Source organism: Talpa occidentalis, unplaced genomic scaffold, assembly GCF_014898055.3.
Source record: "Talpa occidentalis isolate TD23 unplaced genomic scaffold, MPIMG_talOcc4v2.1, whole genome shotgun sequence".
NCBI lineage: Eukaryota > Metazoa > Chordata > Mammalia > Eulipotyphla > Talpidae > Talpa > Talpa occidentalis.
The window spans coordinates 59,735,789-59,752,338 of NW_026555331.1; the positions used below are offsets into that span (position 1 = coordinate 59,735,789).

At 36.2% G+C, this 16,550-nt stretch overlaps 1 protein-coding gene across 17 annotated transcripts in view; it reads left to right on the forward strand.

Moving 5' to 3' along the window:
- Positions 1-16,550, forward strand: part of ASPH (aspartate beta-hydroxylase) — a 196,527-nt gene that overhangs the window by 52,534 nt on the left and 127,443 nt on the right. For 6 of the 17 annotated variants that reach the window (XM_054692231.1, XM_054692233.1, XM_054692234.1 and 3 more), the window contains 7 exons: positions 2,604-2,690; positions 5,399-5,473; positions 10,214-10,333; positions 13,301-13,333; positions 14,314-14,370; positions 14,820-14,867; positions 15,326-15,358. In XM_054692231.1, the coding sequence (XP_054548206.1) occupies positions 2,604-2,690; positions 5,399-5,473; positions 10,214-10,333; positions 13,301-13,333; positions 14,314-14,370; positions 14,820-14,867; positions 15,326-15,358 (453 nt within the window). The remainder of the gene's footprint in view (positions 1-2,603; positions 2,691-5,398; positions 5,474-10,213; positions 10,334-13,300; positions 13,334-14,313; positions 14,371-14,819; positions 14,868-15,325; positions 15,359-16,550) is intronic. The other 11 variants (XM_054692235.1, XM_054692246.1, XM_054692247.1 and 8 more) reach the window with 5 other exon arrangements.

A 16,550-nucleotide genomic window follows, 5' to 3' on the forward strand; every position in this document is an offset into this window, starting at 1 on the left:
CCAAGAACATCAAAACTGAGATGATCACGTTATCATGTAATTTTGAGTATTCTTTTCAGTGCTTAATCCTTGCCACTTGTACCTCATAGTAAGTTCAGTATGAAAGCTTTTCCTTTGATTGTGACTTGGCTATATATGTATTTAGCTTGTTTTATTTCCTTCCCTTTCCCCCTAAAATCTTACATGAGACATGGATGTACCTCTATTCTCTGAGGAACACTTATTTGTAGACTAAATTGGATATGAGTAGTAAAATTTTTTTGGAAAATACCAGAAGGAAAGTTTATTGGGCTAATTCTTCCATGTGGGTTATAAATTAGCCTAGAAAGTTTTTTTGTTAAATTTTAAAGTTCTAAGAGGTCTAAGAACTTTTTTTCCTCAACTCATTTGATGTTTGCAATATTGTTTCATATTTGAACTGATTTTACCTATGGAAAATATCTGTGATTAGTTATCAATAAATTCATAATCCAAATGCCACTTTGGACAGAAAAATGCTCAGTATTTTCTCATTACATACTTTTGCTTTCTCCTGTTTTCACATGTTTTAGAGACAAATAACTCCCAGCTGATGTAGAGAAAATTGACAATTAGGGATATTGTGTATGAATTTTGACATACTATCAATAGTAGTTTTTGAATACTTTTTGCAACAGAATTTTTTTTTCAAATGAAAGTTTTCTCAAAATCCATTAAGAAGGAGGTTTACATGCACTTTAACCATTTATTGTCTGGTGGGAAAATATTTTACTGCTTAATAGAACCCATGGAACACAATTTGAGCACCTGCTACATGTAAGATTAGTGAAGAATGACCCTGTAATATCTTATCCAAATTGAGATACTTTGTGAGGATGAAATAATTATACAGGACAACAGACATAAACTGGGAATGTCCCCAGCAAACTGGTTCTGTGGTGTTGTAATGGCAGATAGGAATTTCTTTGGAAAATGGTAGTAGAGAAACTGATGTTAAGTTTTTTCCCATGTTACAGCCCAAAGCTGTTGCAGCACAACTAAGAAGACTTGGTGCTACAGAGAATCTATAGTCATTCAAACTAAGGTAGTAGTCACAGCACTGGGTGTGTTCAGACCATAAGTCCTGCTGTGTGCCAGGTGTTTTCTAAGGTGTTGGCAATGCAAAGATAAATTACTGATTGTAAAGAGTCTTAAGATTTACCTTATTCTTTTTTGCAGCCTGGCAATTTTAATGGTTCTATACCTGTTCCTTTAACAGCTGGGAGATGTAGGAATGGGTTACTTAAATCAAAAGGATGTGGGAGTTTTTAGCTCAGAATTTGTTATTTGGAATGTGATATGTTTTAATCGACCTTCATCTCTATTCCTCACTCTCTAAAATTGAACTGGGATTTGTGGATGTTTGTATATATGTTCCTCTGGGAATCTATTTTAGAGCTAGAAATCAATCACTTTGTAGTTAGGAGTAGAACACAACTGTCTGTCTGTGTTGGTGTTTGTTTTCTTAATGTTAGATTATTTTTTGTAAGTAGTCTCAGAAATAAGTAACTGGAGGAAATAAAATGATGAGGTGGGGTCTTGTGTATCTGCGTCTGTCTCAGAGCCTTTTTAAATTTATGAGAGAAAGGTGGGCATATGTTTTAGTCAGTGAGAGAAAAATGAAGCGATACAGATGGGAATGACAAGGAAAGATATACAGAATCACAAAGAAGGTACAAGAGAATTTCCCAAACTATAATCATATGCACGTTAAGTTTTGTATAAGAAGCTGAGGATTAGAAAAACACTCTATAATCTTGACCTATTTACTCTAGGCTATTGACATTCACAACACACATCCCTTAGTAACAACTCTTGATATTGGAGTCTTAATAGGGTAGTGAAGAGCCCAGGATTTGGCAAATGGAATTGACACTCTCTTGAAGTAGTTGAGCTTTCTAAATAGCTATAGTAAATTGAGGATATATTTTAATGCCTTACATATAAAATCTAGTAACTAACTTAGTAGAGTAGATTTTAATTAATTTTGACTTTTAAAGGCTGCTTTCTTGTACATTTACCCAGAGGTCTTTGTTTCCCTACAACATAATTTTTTTTTCCCCATCTTTTGGTGCTTATGGATAATATGATTATAAGTGTTACCTTTAAAAAAGTGTAAATAATGAGTTACGTGTGACTAATGCTCATTTAAAATTATAATCCCAAGAAGAATAAATACAATACGAACGAAGTACACACAAGTAACAATAGAAATTTAAAGTGCATCTTAGTCATCTTATTACTGAATTCAGAGTTCAAGCCTTAGGAGGTAGTCTTTTAAATGTGAGAAGTGGGAAGTCATAATGAATTTCCTTTGACAAGCTCAGATATGAATATTTCAGAGATTTGTAAACATCTGTTTTTGTTTTAATTTTTAATGAGAAGTTGACTTAGGTAACGAACTATTAAAGGCCCATATGAAGTTATACAGTGTTTAATGTTTATCAATGTTTTCATGAAGTATATAGTTTTGCAAATTTGAATTACTTGCACTGTTAATGAAATGTCTAAGAATTTTATTTTTCCTGGCTTAATATATCAAAAAGAAAAAAAACTTAAGTTTACTTTGTGAATAAAAAATGCAGGCCTTAAAGAAAGAGCTGCTTCAAAGCCAAAAGTCCCACCAGAAGAGGCTGAGCCATGGTTGGAGGAGCCTGTTCTGGAGAATAGAGGTAAGCTTCCTTCTAGCACTGGCCGGATGCACCTCCGCCTCCCAGTATCCCCTCTTGCAATTTTCAGAACCATATTTTCTCATAATTAGCTTCACAGTATTTACGGAAGAATGAAATACTTTCTCTTCTGCCCTTCTGAAATTTTAGAGTAAATTTAAGTTTTCTTAGTAAAATTTTACACAGAGTAATTTAATTTTTGAGACTATAAATTAAAGGCAGATGGCTCCTCCTTGCCGTGATCACAGTTAGGAGCATTGTGACCTAATGCAGTTTCTTGATTCCAGTTCCAGGATTACTGTGCCATTTTACAATGAAAGTGAAATTAGATACACATTGTGCACTCGACTTGCCACTGTTTACACATTATTGAATAGAGTAGGTCTACTGGGTTCCTGTCTTTTTAATATGAGACTCTCCTTTCTACACCAGAAGACTTCCAAACCTCCATGTGATCTATTCTGACGACTGTTTTAGTTCTACATGAATCCTAGTTCTACCTAAGGTCTCCGTGACTCATAGAATGAAAAACCCTGAAATCTCTTAATAAATGGGTAAACTTAAACTCATTACTGTCATTTTGAACTTAATGCTATGATTTTTACTACAAAGTGCTCTTTAATTTCTACACATTTTAATTTACTCAGTAGTTCTCAGAAATTTGGTTTCTTTTGCCACCTAGTGGAAGTGGTAGGTATTACGCTACATATTTGCTGTCAACTAAGTCCTGGTTTCAAATGGTACTTTGGCTTGCTTTATTATTATGTCCTTATGAATATTACTTTCTTTCCTTCCTTTTAAGATTGTATGTTGTTCTAATTTTTAAAATTTGTTCAAACCATAATCTCAGAAGAATTTCTCCTTGCTATTCCTGTAGGATTGCTATAATCATACTATGATTCCATAACAGGAGAGATTGTTGCTAAACCTTTGTAATTCAAATGTGTATTTGATTAAGCACCTCAGATTTTACTTTGTGCTAAATTGCAATTTAAACTTGTTTTTCAAAGCTAGTTCCTACTCTGAAATTTTTCATTTGCTTCCACTCTTCCTTTTTAAGTTTTTATTAATATTACTTTTGGTATATTACCAATAATGTATTCTCCTATTTCATTAGTGTATTATCAGCTCATAACCTTTTATAACTTCTTGGCAATATTTGTATTAATGTAAATGTTTCTTTCCAAGCCTTTCTCTTATCTAGGTCTTTAGCTTTTCTCTCTAACTACACATCTGTTCTATAAACATAGGAACATGCCTCCCATTAAAAAACAAAATAATACCTTACTTGATACATCCAGTCCCTCTTGCTGCACTAGCCAGACTTTTGAAAAAACAGTCTATAATTGCTTTCTTGTCTTATTTCCATCTTTAAGTCATTACAATCTAGATTTTTGCCCTTACCAGCCCTCTCCTGGGGAAAGAGAAGCATCACAAAATCATGAAAAAGTGAAATTAACATGGTGCAGTCACTATGGTGCAGTTCAAAGCCAATGCTGATAGCAGATGATTCTGGAGAGGCATATGAAGGCTAGATTGTGGAGGGTTTGTGTTCTCTTCTGAGGGACTGAGATAATCACCTGTTCAAGCAAAGGAAGCCACTAAACGACTAAGTAAAGGGCAGACTGCACCACTCTCCACTCTGACTCACATTACATTCTGTGCACGGTGCTGTGAGCAGGTACAAAACACACACATTATGAGAAAATATGAGGGAAGAGTAAAAGGTTGACATGATCCTCTATAATTACACTAGAATGTGTGTGTGTATGGTTTGTAAAATAAACATTTAAAAAAAATAAGAGGCACTTTTTGTGCCTTTGAAATTGTTTTGTAGTATTAACATAATAGATTCTTAAACTGTTTTCCTACCTGAAGTTCAAATTAACCTATTCTGTTTTTGTCATTGAAGATTATTATGTCAATATAACTGATGTCTTGGGCATTGTTTAGTATCACAAAATTCATGACATGAAACATAGACGGTTTGTTAGAAAACTTATGACCATGTCAATATAATTGTAACTGCTTGTTGTTTGATGTTGTAATAAGCCTGATGTGTTGTCAGAATGTCATTACCGATGTTGTTCACTTTTCTAATTGCGTCTATTTGAATCTGTGGAGCTGACTGTAAGATGGGGTTCTTCGAGCTAAAAGTATTGTCAGTTAGAATGTAAGGTCTTCCCTTCATGCATCCTGACAATTTGTGGAAATGTTCAGCCAATGCCAACCATCCCTACCCTTAGAATAGCCAAGGGGCCCTTTTTTCTGAATGCCAGGGAGGACAGTGACCTAATACATTAATGTACATTGACCATGGCTACCGCATTTTAATCTTTATTTCCCAGTACTTCCTTTCTGAAAGTGTTGCTCTTCCCACTTTATTCTGTCATTAATATGAATTTCATGCTGAAGTAATTTTGCCAAGGAGGCTTTTTTCCTAAAAGAAAAATCTCAGTCTGAATTAGTTCCCTCTTTATTAAATCTTAGTGGAGAATTTTTTTGTCATTTATATCTGCTGTCAGTATAAACCAATTTGAAATATCTACCATACTTGCAAACATAGAATAAAGTGGTAAACTGATATGACAAAGATGCATAGTTGGTAAGCCAAATATGTTGATGTGAATGTGTACACATGGATGCTAGACTTATGTTCTACATTGATGTCTAGACTTTTTCTACTTAATTATGCTTTGTAATTATTTTAGAACCTCAGAATATTGAAGATGAAGTACAAGAACAAATTGAGTCCCTTCTCCATGAAACAGTACACACAGAACATGGTATGAATTAAAATCTGCTATTTTGTCATGCACTACTAAAATAATGGTTAACCACACAAAATGACATTATTTAAAAATTAAAATCATAATTGAAGGTTTTTTTTTAAACTAATTCAAAGTTACTAGAGAACAGGTATTTCTGAAATAACACTAGATTTGCTCTATTTTGCCCCGATAAGGAACTTATTGTACACATCTAATAAAGAAATGGGTAGGAATCTATGAAAATAAACAAGAATAGGTGGTGAGGGCCACCCCTGGTGGCGCAGCGGTTGAGCGCTGGGCTGCGAGGATGCCCGTAGCCTCTGCAGCGCTGGTTCATTCCCTGGCCGTCGGTGAGGGCCCCACAAAAAATATATATATATAGAGAGAGTATCATGCTATTTTAAAAAAAAAGTATAGGTGGTGAGAACAAGAAGGAGGAAAATAAAACACAACCAAGCAAGCTTTGGTGTGCTACCCAGCTGCTATATCATATCAACTCTCAGATTTTATGACATACTTGGGTGCTTGACAAAACAAAAAGGAGAAACATGAATTATATTACCAGGAAGGAAAGAAACATGCTATCTACTTAAAGACTATAAAACATTTTTCTAGCTCTTATGTCTGAATAATTTCTTATGTGAATGTCTATACCTTAATTATTGATACTCAAGAAATCAGTATTTTCAGATTTTATAAGACTATTTCCGGAAGCATCCCTTGATAAAAGCAGAGAATATGTCACCAAAATGCAACTCCCAAAGGAATTTGTGATGGAGGCAGAACAGTGTCCTGATACTCCTAGTTTGGTGTGAGCCAAAGCTAGTTCTAAAAGAAAAATTATGCTTCTTAAAACTAACATTTCCCTACAATTTAAATTGTTCTTTTATTTAGTCTTAGGTGTTTGGGGTTAAGTGTCAAGCATCCCATCCAGTTCTACCTGTGTTGGAGAGCCCAGCATTGGCTGAGCCGTAGGCTGTAGACAGTGTCTGCTAGAGGTGTAGGAACCTGTGTTCTTTCATTTCTAGCCTCCTCAGCAAAGAAAGCTGCTTCACCCGAGTATATGTTTTCCTGTATGAGCAAGTACAGGTTTCTTCTTCCTGTGTCCTTTTTCTAAATTTCAGCCTAACACAAGAAAGATGTAGTCTAAATAAATTTATGATGTCTATATAATGAGGTAAGTGCTATGTGAAGGTTAACCATACTTAAAAGTTAGCAGTTATTTCCTGGAGGAAATGACATTTTGATTTCTGAATGAAAAATGATTCTGAGTGGGCTGAAAGATGATGTAGAGCTTTGCCAGGCAAATGTCATTAAGTGCAGTTTTTTTGTTTTTTTAATTTTTAGAAGAGCTAGCGTATAGGTCAGAGGTGTGGGGTTGGGGGTGGTTGTGAGAGCATTCACCAGAGACGCAGTGGGGAGCAGAACAGTCAGATTGACTGAAATACACTGCTGAGGGGAGCAGCGGGCAAGATAGGAGAGGTCTGCTGTGCCATGTGGGTCAGATCCTTGGCTGGGGATCGAACTCAGGCCTTAGGGGAGACTTAACCCCTAGGCCACCAGGGAGGCCCTAAGTACAGCGTCTTAAGCAGAGGCCATGGTGTATGTGAAAGTTCAGAAACAAAAGAGGATGTGAAAGTAGTTCAGGATGACTGGCACATAAAATACATAGGCGGGGAGTGTGAAAGGAAGGGTTTGTTTACATGTTGTAAGAGTATTTGAAGCCATTGAAGGACATTACAGATTGCTATGCATTCTGTGTGAGTGTGAAAAATGAGTTGAAGGTAGTGTAGAGTGGGGAGATCAGATGCCATGGGGTACTGGTAACCCAAATGAATTGACGTGATTAGTCAAAGTAAGTTTAGCCAGAAGTTGGAGAGGAGAGAAGTGAATATGCTTGGTACAGATTTAGGAGGCTGAGTGTGAAGCCATACACTTCTTCAAATTGGGCTTGTTCACTCTATGGAGCCTTTCTCCTTAGGAAATCCTATATATAGATCATGGCTTTGCATTTACTTATATTGCTTCTGAACACATATATCTGCAGCCCTGATACTTCATCACTTCATCTGCACTTCTGGTTTATTCAACTGTATGTTTATTTCCATTTGCATGTTTTCCAGCTATCTCAGACTTAGATGTACATAGAACAGAACTCTTGATTTTCTTCCAATCTCATTGCTCTGCCACCCGCCCCACCCTCAACATTTTTTTTTTTTTAACTCTTATTCCAGTCTTTTCATTTTGGTTAGTGGTCTTGTCTGCTTAATTGCTTAAGTGGAAACCTAGGAGTTCTCCGTGATTCCCTAGGTTTTGCTAGGTTCCTTCGATTTCTCTCTGCTTTTCCTCCCACATATAACGATGCATCAGCAGGCCCCCCATTTTTGCTTCCAACATATATCTTGACTGCAGTGTGTCAGCTGTTACCATCGCCTCTTACTGTGACCATTGCAGTAATATCCACTTGGGTCCCCGTTTCCATTTTTTTTTTTAAAGATTTTTTTTTTTTTAATTAATTTATACAAGCACTGGGTACAGTCAGAAGCGCGGAGAGAGAGAGAATTCACCAGAGCCAGAGCGGAGAGCAGAGCAGGCAGAAGGACCGAAGTACACTGCTGAGGGGAGCAGCAGGCGGCAGGAGAGGTCTGCGTGCCATGTGGGACCCTCCTCCAGTGGCTGGGGAGCAGCCAGGGATCAAACCGGCACTGCAGAGGCTGCGGGCAGCTTTGCAATCCAGCGCTCAACCCCTGCACCACCAGGGAGGCCCCCTGTTTCCATTCTTGTTGCTCTGCTCCCCATGTTCGATATGGCCTGGCCAGCTTTGCTTTTTCTGTTCCCATGTCTTTCTCCTTTAGTCACTCTTCTTTAGCTCAACTGGCCTTCTCCTTTCCTTATTGCCAAGCGTATCCTGCCCTTGGGACCTTTGCACTACTCACACCCTCTGCTGGCATGTGTGTGTTCTCTTCTTTATCTCATCACACCAAACATGGCCTCCTTGGCCACCACACCAAAAGCAGTCTTTCTCCGCCATCATTCTGTATTGCATTACTGGTTCAGGTCCAGCAGCTGTTATCGATTAGCTAGTTGGCTTTTAAAAAGTTTCTCGAATTCCTATCCTTCAAAGTGGGGTAATAATACCTGCATAATAGGATTGGTATAATGGCTGCACGTTGCTTATAATGCGAACAGTCCAGTGAACCTTCAGAAGACTATTTTCTTCATCCCAGGCTGTCACTGACAAAGGAGACTAAAGGTAGTGTACAAAGTCTGGTTAGCTTTCCTGTTGAAAACAGGGATGTTCCAGTGAATAGTAAGAACTGAGAGATCTAAATGCTGCTCATGTAAAACCTACAAAACTGCACTGGATAAAATGAGTTAGGGAAAAGGAATATATTGATAGTAAGGAGAAAAAGAATCATGAAATTAGTGACAGGAATTATAAGTGATGATTGGTTTGCTTACTAGCTAAAAATCTAATATGAGGAGAAATAATATAGCAGGCTACAATGATAATTCAGTAACATCTGACAGCATCGCTATACCACCCTAAAAATAAAGTAACTATGGGGACCTTCCTGCACTTTTGGGGGGAGTTCAATAGTGGTAGAAATAGTAATATGGAAATGATAATGATAATAACACCTAAATACTTACTATGGGCTAGACATCTTTCTAAGTGCTTTAATCTTTACAATAGTACAACAGACCTTATTCTCCTAATCATTCTGCTGCACTGCCCAGCTAAATTCACTTCACTGGAGTTCTTTTGTTAGAGTGTTACTGGTATAGTCTGTTTAGAGCCATGTCAACTTACTATTGGAAGAATTATTTACAGCACAATAACAAGATAAGTCATACTGTTCAACATCTACACAAAAGAAGCACGACAGTTCAATATATCATAACAGAGAAAATGGGCATCTTTGTAAAGCTTTAAGGCTAAATATAGGAACCTTTAGATGCAAAGTATGATATGGTAACCTAATGCAGATGACTGAGCATAATGTTCAGATAGGTCCGGCTATTTTTCCCATTAGAACATTTATAGGGGCCTCCCTGGTCGCGCAGTGGTTAAGACGCAGCACTATGAAGCAATCTGCAACCATTGCAGCACAAGTTTGATCCCCAGCCAGGGAGGTGACCCACAGAGCGCAGCAGACCTCTCCTGTCTTGCCTGCTGTTCCCCTCAGCAGTGTATTTCAGTAGATCTTACTGTTCTGCTCCCCACTCTATCTCTGGTAAATCCTCTCACCCCCCTCCCACACCTCGGGCCTGTACCCCAGTACTTGTATGCATAAATAAAATAAAATCTTTAAAAAATAGAAAATTTATATAGTCTTTAAGATTGTAATGTGGAATTTCATATTAATACTCAATGAAATGTCATATGGTGACCTTTACTTTGATCTAGTGATAATTGAGAAGAGAAATATATTAATAATTATAAATTCATTCAGTCATTAAATATTTATTGAGCACTTCTATGCCTAAGCATAGCCCTAGGTGCTGAGTGTCTAGAGTGAACAAAATAAATGAGGTTCCTGCCCTTGGTGAGTGTACGCTGGTACGCTGGTACTTGGCCAGAGTGAGAGCTTCAGAGGGGTCATCAACGTGTGAAGAGGCCAGAGGGGGGCAGGGAAGCTCAGCAGTAGGAGAGTTTTTGTGGTGGTCCCTCAAAAGGGGCTGAGGTGTCTGTTGGCTGTTGGCTCTGGGCCCTTGGTTATAGCCCTACTTTGTTGATTATTTTTGTTTAAGGAGGCCTGCAGCAAGAAGAGGATGGGCCAGCAGCAGATCTGCAACCAGATGACCAGTTCCTTGTAGGAAGTAATATAGAGGATAGATTTGAGACCTTGGAAGCTAGAAGATTTCATGAAGGTAGAACTACATACTATGGCTTCAACATAAAGTACAATAGGAAATTTGTAATTATAATTATTAAAATTTTTCCAAAACCATATTTAACTTTGGGCTACAGGTGTTTTTTTTTTTTCCCCAAATTAACTATTTTTTCCTAAAAATAGATATTGTGATTCTATTTCAAAACAGTTTAAGGGAGGGGCCACCCCTGGTGGTGCAGGTGGTTGAGTGCCGCGCTGTGAAGCTGTCCCCAGCCTCTGTAGTGCCGGTTCGATCCTGTCCGGCTGGAAAGGGTCCCACATGGCACAGCAGACCTCTCCTGTCTCGCCCGCTGCTCCCCTCAGCAGTGTATTTCATCAGTCTGCCTGTTCTTTTCCCCACTCTGTCTCTGGTGAATACTCTTACCCTCGCACACATCTGGCCTGTACCCCGGTTCTTGTATAAATCAATAAATAAATCTTTAAAAGAACAAAAACAAAAACAGTTTAAAGGAAGTGCTCTTAAAATACTTCAGCTCATTAAATTTACTGTACTTTCTCCTTTCTATAGTGTCATTTCTTAAAAGAAATGCAAATAACAGATAAAATATGGCAGATGTTTATCTAATATGAACTCTATAACTAAGGTAGAACATAATTCTTAGCTTTGTATGCTAGGCATTGGCAAGCTACTTTCGTAAATGGCTAGACGCTCAATAATTTAGGCTTAGCAATACATGCCACTTCTGTCACAAGTACTTAACTCTGCTATCATAGTGCAAAAGCAGCCTTGTATAGCACCTAATTGGGTAAGCATGGCTATTTCCCATATTTACAAAATCATGAGTCAGGCTTGATCTGGACTGTGGAACATAGTTTGCTGACATCTTTTCTCTATCTAGTGATAACTGAAAAGGGAAATATATTAATAATTATAAATTCATTCAGTCATTAAATATTTATTGAGCACTTCTATGCCTAAGCATAGCCCTAGGTGCTGAGTGTCTAGAGTGAACAAAATATATTTAAAATGCTGGCTATTTAAATATCAATTGTAGTAGGTAAGTTAGAATCATTGGTAAAAGGTAATTGTTGTTATAACACACAACATGTAAAATCATAATAGTTAAAAGTTAATATTCACTGCTGACTTACTGAGGAATAATTTCTGTGATGTAAACTTCTTCATATATTTTGTGCTTTATCATGTTTTGATGTGAGGCTACCATGCTTCTTTGAAGCCCTGCTAAATACACATGCTTTGTTATTGTGCAATCTATTCACTGTCCTTTCTTCTTCATCCTTACCTAAATGAATTCCTAAAAGATTTTAAACCACAAGTTTTATACTCTGTGTTGTGTAATTTTGTTCAAAAGATATAAATATATAAATGATATAATTTTTATTTAAAATGAGAACTGATGAAACATTGTTTCCTTAAAATAAATTATTTCTAAATAGTAACAAAAGAAAACAAACCTACACTGAAACTAGGGGGAAAAATTGATGGCACCGAAACAAAATTAACCTTATTGCATGTCATTTAATAATCACTGGAGTCTATGGTTGAGTTTCCCTAGGACCCATGTGACAACATGGTACCACCAGCCACAAAGAATATATTTTCAAAAGCTGATACTCTTCCTAATGTTTAAAGTAGAAAAAACATTTCCATAGAAATAATGTTTTAAATTATGGTTTGATGTCCATGCCAACCCATAGAATTACATATAATGTATAATTTTATGTGGAAAATTAATTTTGAAATGCTTTTGAACATGTATCTGATTTCAGTTGCATTGTACTTTGAAAACAGGCATTTATAGACAACTTTAGTACTTGAGACTTAACATATATGTCATGATTTCCATTGGGAAAAAAGTTCTAATTTCTCAGTAGGGATGATGATAAAATAATTTCCACATTCCCCTGGTATCTGTGATGTTCCTTCCCATTTTGGGCCATGAAGATTCAAGAAGTTTGACAGTTGCTCATAATTTTGGTATCTTGGATGCTGTTGCTTATACAACAAATTTCTGTTAAGACACATAAATGGAAATACAGAATTTGATATTTTTGAGGCTTAGAGCAGGGATAAGTAAAAAAATTTTAAATAGTTCATTAATTCAAGAAAACGTATTTTCTGACCTAATTTTTAATTAATACATAAAAGAAATTCTAATAAGAATTTTAAAAAATCTAAAGAAAATAAAAATATTTATACTTAAAGCTGTTAAATTAACAAGGGTCATGTGAGTGGGGAAGATAGCAAACATTTACCTGTCAGCTCCCCAGACTTGTAAAATCTCCTCGGTTTTTACATCTGTTCCCATTTGTAGACAACATTCTGCTGTTCTAGAAAATGGGCAGAATATGTCTTCAAAACAAAACAGTATTGTAGAATGGGGATTGAACTAGAAACTCACCTTTGCTGAGTTCAGCCTTTATGACTTTTTCTCTTTATAAATCACCATCTCTCTAGCCAAGGGCATGGTGTTTGTCAATCGTCTAGAGTTATTGAGTAGATCAAATAAGAAAATACATCAGGGCCTCCCCGGTGGCACAGCAGTTGAGCGCTGGGTTGCGAAGCTGCCCGCAGCCTCTGCAGCGCCAGTTCGATCCCCGGCTGCTCCCCGGCCACCGGAGGAGGGTCCCACATGGCACGCAGACCTCTCCTGCCGCCCGCTGCTCCCCTCAGCAGTGTACTTTGGTCCTTCTGCCTGCTCTGCTCCCCGCTCTGGCTCTGGTGAATTTTCTCACCCTCCCGCGCTTCTGACTGTACCCAGTGCTTGTATAAATAAATAAATAAATCTTTAAAAAAAAAAAAAGAAAAAGAAAATACATCAGACACTTCTAAATATAGCTCTAGTGGGGGATTAGAGTATTTAGCAGTTATTTAATATTTTTGCGTTTTAAATTGTGCTTTCAAAATAAAATCAGGATAAACAGATTATGTATATACATACCAAGTTATGAAAGTAGTAATTCTGATTTAATTTTGTTCCAGAAGCTGAAGATAGTAATCATGCAGAAGACACAGGTGAGATTTTAATTATTTTTCAAGTTGAAGTATCTTTTCCTACAAAATAGCATCACGAGAGAACATTTTCTATGATTATTTATTAATAATGTTATGTTTTATAATGCATCAAATATATATAATATATAGCTAATAATTATGTTATTATATACTGTATATGTATATATGTTATTATTTACCTGTATATGTATATATTTTCATGACTATAGTTCATGTGGTATTGAAGTCCACTTCCTGAAGATAAATTCCCAGTATGGGATCACTAGATCAAAATATACAGTAGATTTGTATGTTTTGTTACAAATTACCAAGTCATTGAAAGGTCAGAATTGTGTATTGTCACGTGTCACCCATCTCTAGAAGTATGACCACATTGGAGATAGACACATCATCTTTCCGGAAACCTATGTCCAGTTTATCTTCCAGTGTTAGAATAGATCCCTCTCTTTCTGTGCTTGCATGCTATGGGATTTTGTTGGCTGGCATTTAGATTCTGTATTTTTTCAATACTATGTAGCTGTAAACACTAGAATTACATTGCAGTCTGGAGGTACTCAGGTATTGAGTACAAGTGAGAGATTGGGAAATGTGTACGTCCTCTCTCACACTGTAGCAGGTGTTTGTTGAGTGAATAGGAGGGGGGTTATCTGTACAGTTCGCTCTCTCTGTTTCTGTCTCATTTTTGTCTTGCTGAATACAGTTGAATTAGCATAAGATAAAAAGAGAATAAGTGTCACAATTTTGTGTTTCAGTTTTAAACCCACTGATGATGGGGGGAATGTCTTACTCATTCTTGTAGTTTGCATTTGGTACAGCTAGTACTGGTTTGTTCCAAGAGCAAATGAAAGTTTGAGTGCTCATATGATTTGATTTTATACTCCCATCATTACGAGAAATCGTGCTTTCCTGTTTTGAATATCAAGTGTAAACCTCCTTATTTGAGACATGTTGTAATTTGTTAATTATTTCCTAATTTATAGCTGCACAGGACTATAATCAGGATATGGAAGAGATGATATATGAACAGGAAAATCCAGGTTTGTGATTTTCTGTTTGAAGCAGTTGCAAGGAAATTTTTGCCTAGGTTTATTGATTCACTCTTATTCAGCACAGAGATCTCTTTATAATATTCAGTCATTTTTAGTTTCCTGGTATTTACAGAAATATTTGATTATAGTTTAATATTACATGAAGAAATGAAGTACAAAAGAGGAGTTTTTGTCTTTGAGAGAACATTTGGAAATCAGTGAGACAGTGTATATAATAGAGTGAGACTGGATGCAATTCCTAGTTCTGTTCCTTCCTGTCTTTCTGATTTAGCAAATTATGAAACCTTAGTAATTTTAAATGTTATTAAATGATAATGACAGTTTCTATGTATATGAGTGTGAAGATCAGAATTAACTTTAAATTTTTTAAAATGGTGTCTGGTGATAACGTTTTGTTTGTTCATGTCTAGTAAAGGGGTCTCTCTGTTCTTTTTTAGATTCCAGTGAACCAGCAGTAGATGATGAGAGAATGTACCACCACGCAGGTATTAAATGAACAATCTCATTAGATTTTAAATATCACTTAAGGCTTGAAAGTTGCATTTCTCTGTTGTGGTGATTTTTCTTTCAAAGGAGTCAAAGAAGTAATTTTCACACCTAATAGAAGATATTTTGCTTTGCAGTAAAATTAGATTTTGTAAAAAATGTCAGGCTTTCATATTGTACCTCATCTACCACTGACTGTGCAAGAGAACCAGATATTAATTCCTAGCACTACTTTTGCATAACTTGCTTTATGCCAGTTTGTGGAATTTTATGGGACTAATTTACCTACCCTTTCCTCTTGCTGCTTTTAAGCAGAGGCATTTATCACTGATTGTATAGACATTGATTTTTTAAGAAAAAGAATTCTGTATTTGAGATTAAGTTGTGATTTTCAGCTAAGTAGTTTCATGGAATGACTCATTACATACTGATTTTGATTTTATTCTCTCTTTTGCAGATGATGTAACATACCAAGATTATGATGAACAAGGTTTGAAAATGCTTTTTAATTTAACGCCACCTACTCCTTTTAAGGTCTACTCATAGTTCAACTCTAAAGTGTGGAGAATGGTATTTTAAGCAACAAGTACCATAACTTACAACATCCAAATGAATGTAGGTTTTCAAATAATTTATAGGGGATTGTTTCCCTATTTCAGTGGTTTTTGCCATTGCCCAAATATTATTAAACTCTTTACAAGTTGCCTTAGGAGGCAATTCAAAAAAACTTCTTTCATTACTTTATGGTCATCTCTCTTGACTAAAATACGTCTTGTGCTTAAAAATACTATGTTAGTCAGAGTTTACTCTGTGTCTACAATTAATCCCAGTCTTAAATACTGTTCTACCAGTTTGGCGAAAGGTACAGAAAAATTTAATTCTAGGCTTAAAAGCAGCATGGAGAAAATAATTCTGCCAAATTTGTGTCATGAATATTAGCACAATCTTAGGCAACTCTAGATCCTTTTGTTGCCCAAACACTACTTTGCTGTTTTATTAAACTTCATGAAGCAGATTTTATTTCCCCTGCTGCTCAGATGAGAGGAATAAGGTTCAAAGAATATAATTAATTTCTGTAAGAGTAGGAAATGATTGAGCTAATGGAGTTTCCTTTTAATCCCACTGTCTTCAAAGATGACTCTGGAAGGAAACAGCAGTTGGTTATAACTGTGTGTGTGAGGCAAGAAAGATGAAAAAATTATAATGACTGAGTTAAATATGGAGGGCTTTCTATGTGTTGGATGACTTGGCATTCAGACATGAGGAATATACAGTCCCGTCTTTAAGAAGTTTGTAGTCATATGATAGTTGATGAATCGCAGTTGAGGAGTAGTAGGAATGGCTGTGTATAGAGCTGCTATGTTAACTTATTAATTGTGTATATTTAAGATTTGATACCTTACTGTGATCCGTATTCACAGTGGCTATTTTTAGTGGAAAATGAATACCACCATTGAAGAAATTTGGATTATATATTTAGGGACTAACATTTTTTATAATAAATTAAAGAACCTGGCCACTATTTTTGCATTTAGATTTTCTCTTTCAATATTGAATTTGAAGGAGAAGAATAGGAATTTGGTGATTTAAAGTTGCAGATACTGATCTAATTTCTGCTAGTAGTTATAACGTTTTCCTAAATGTACTGAAAAGAACATATTTGTAATGCAATTTGCTGACTT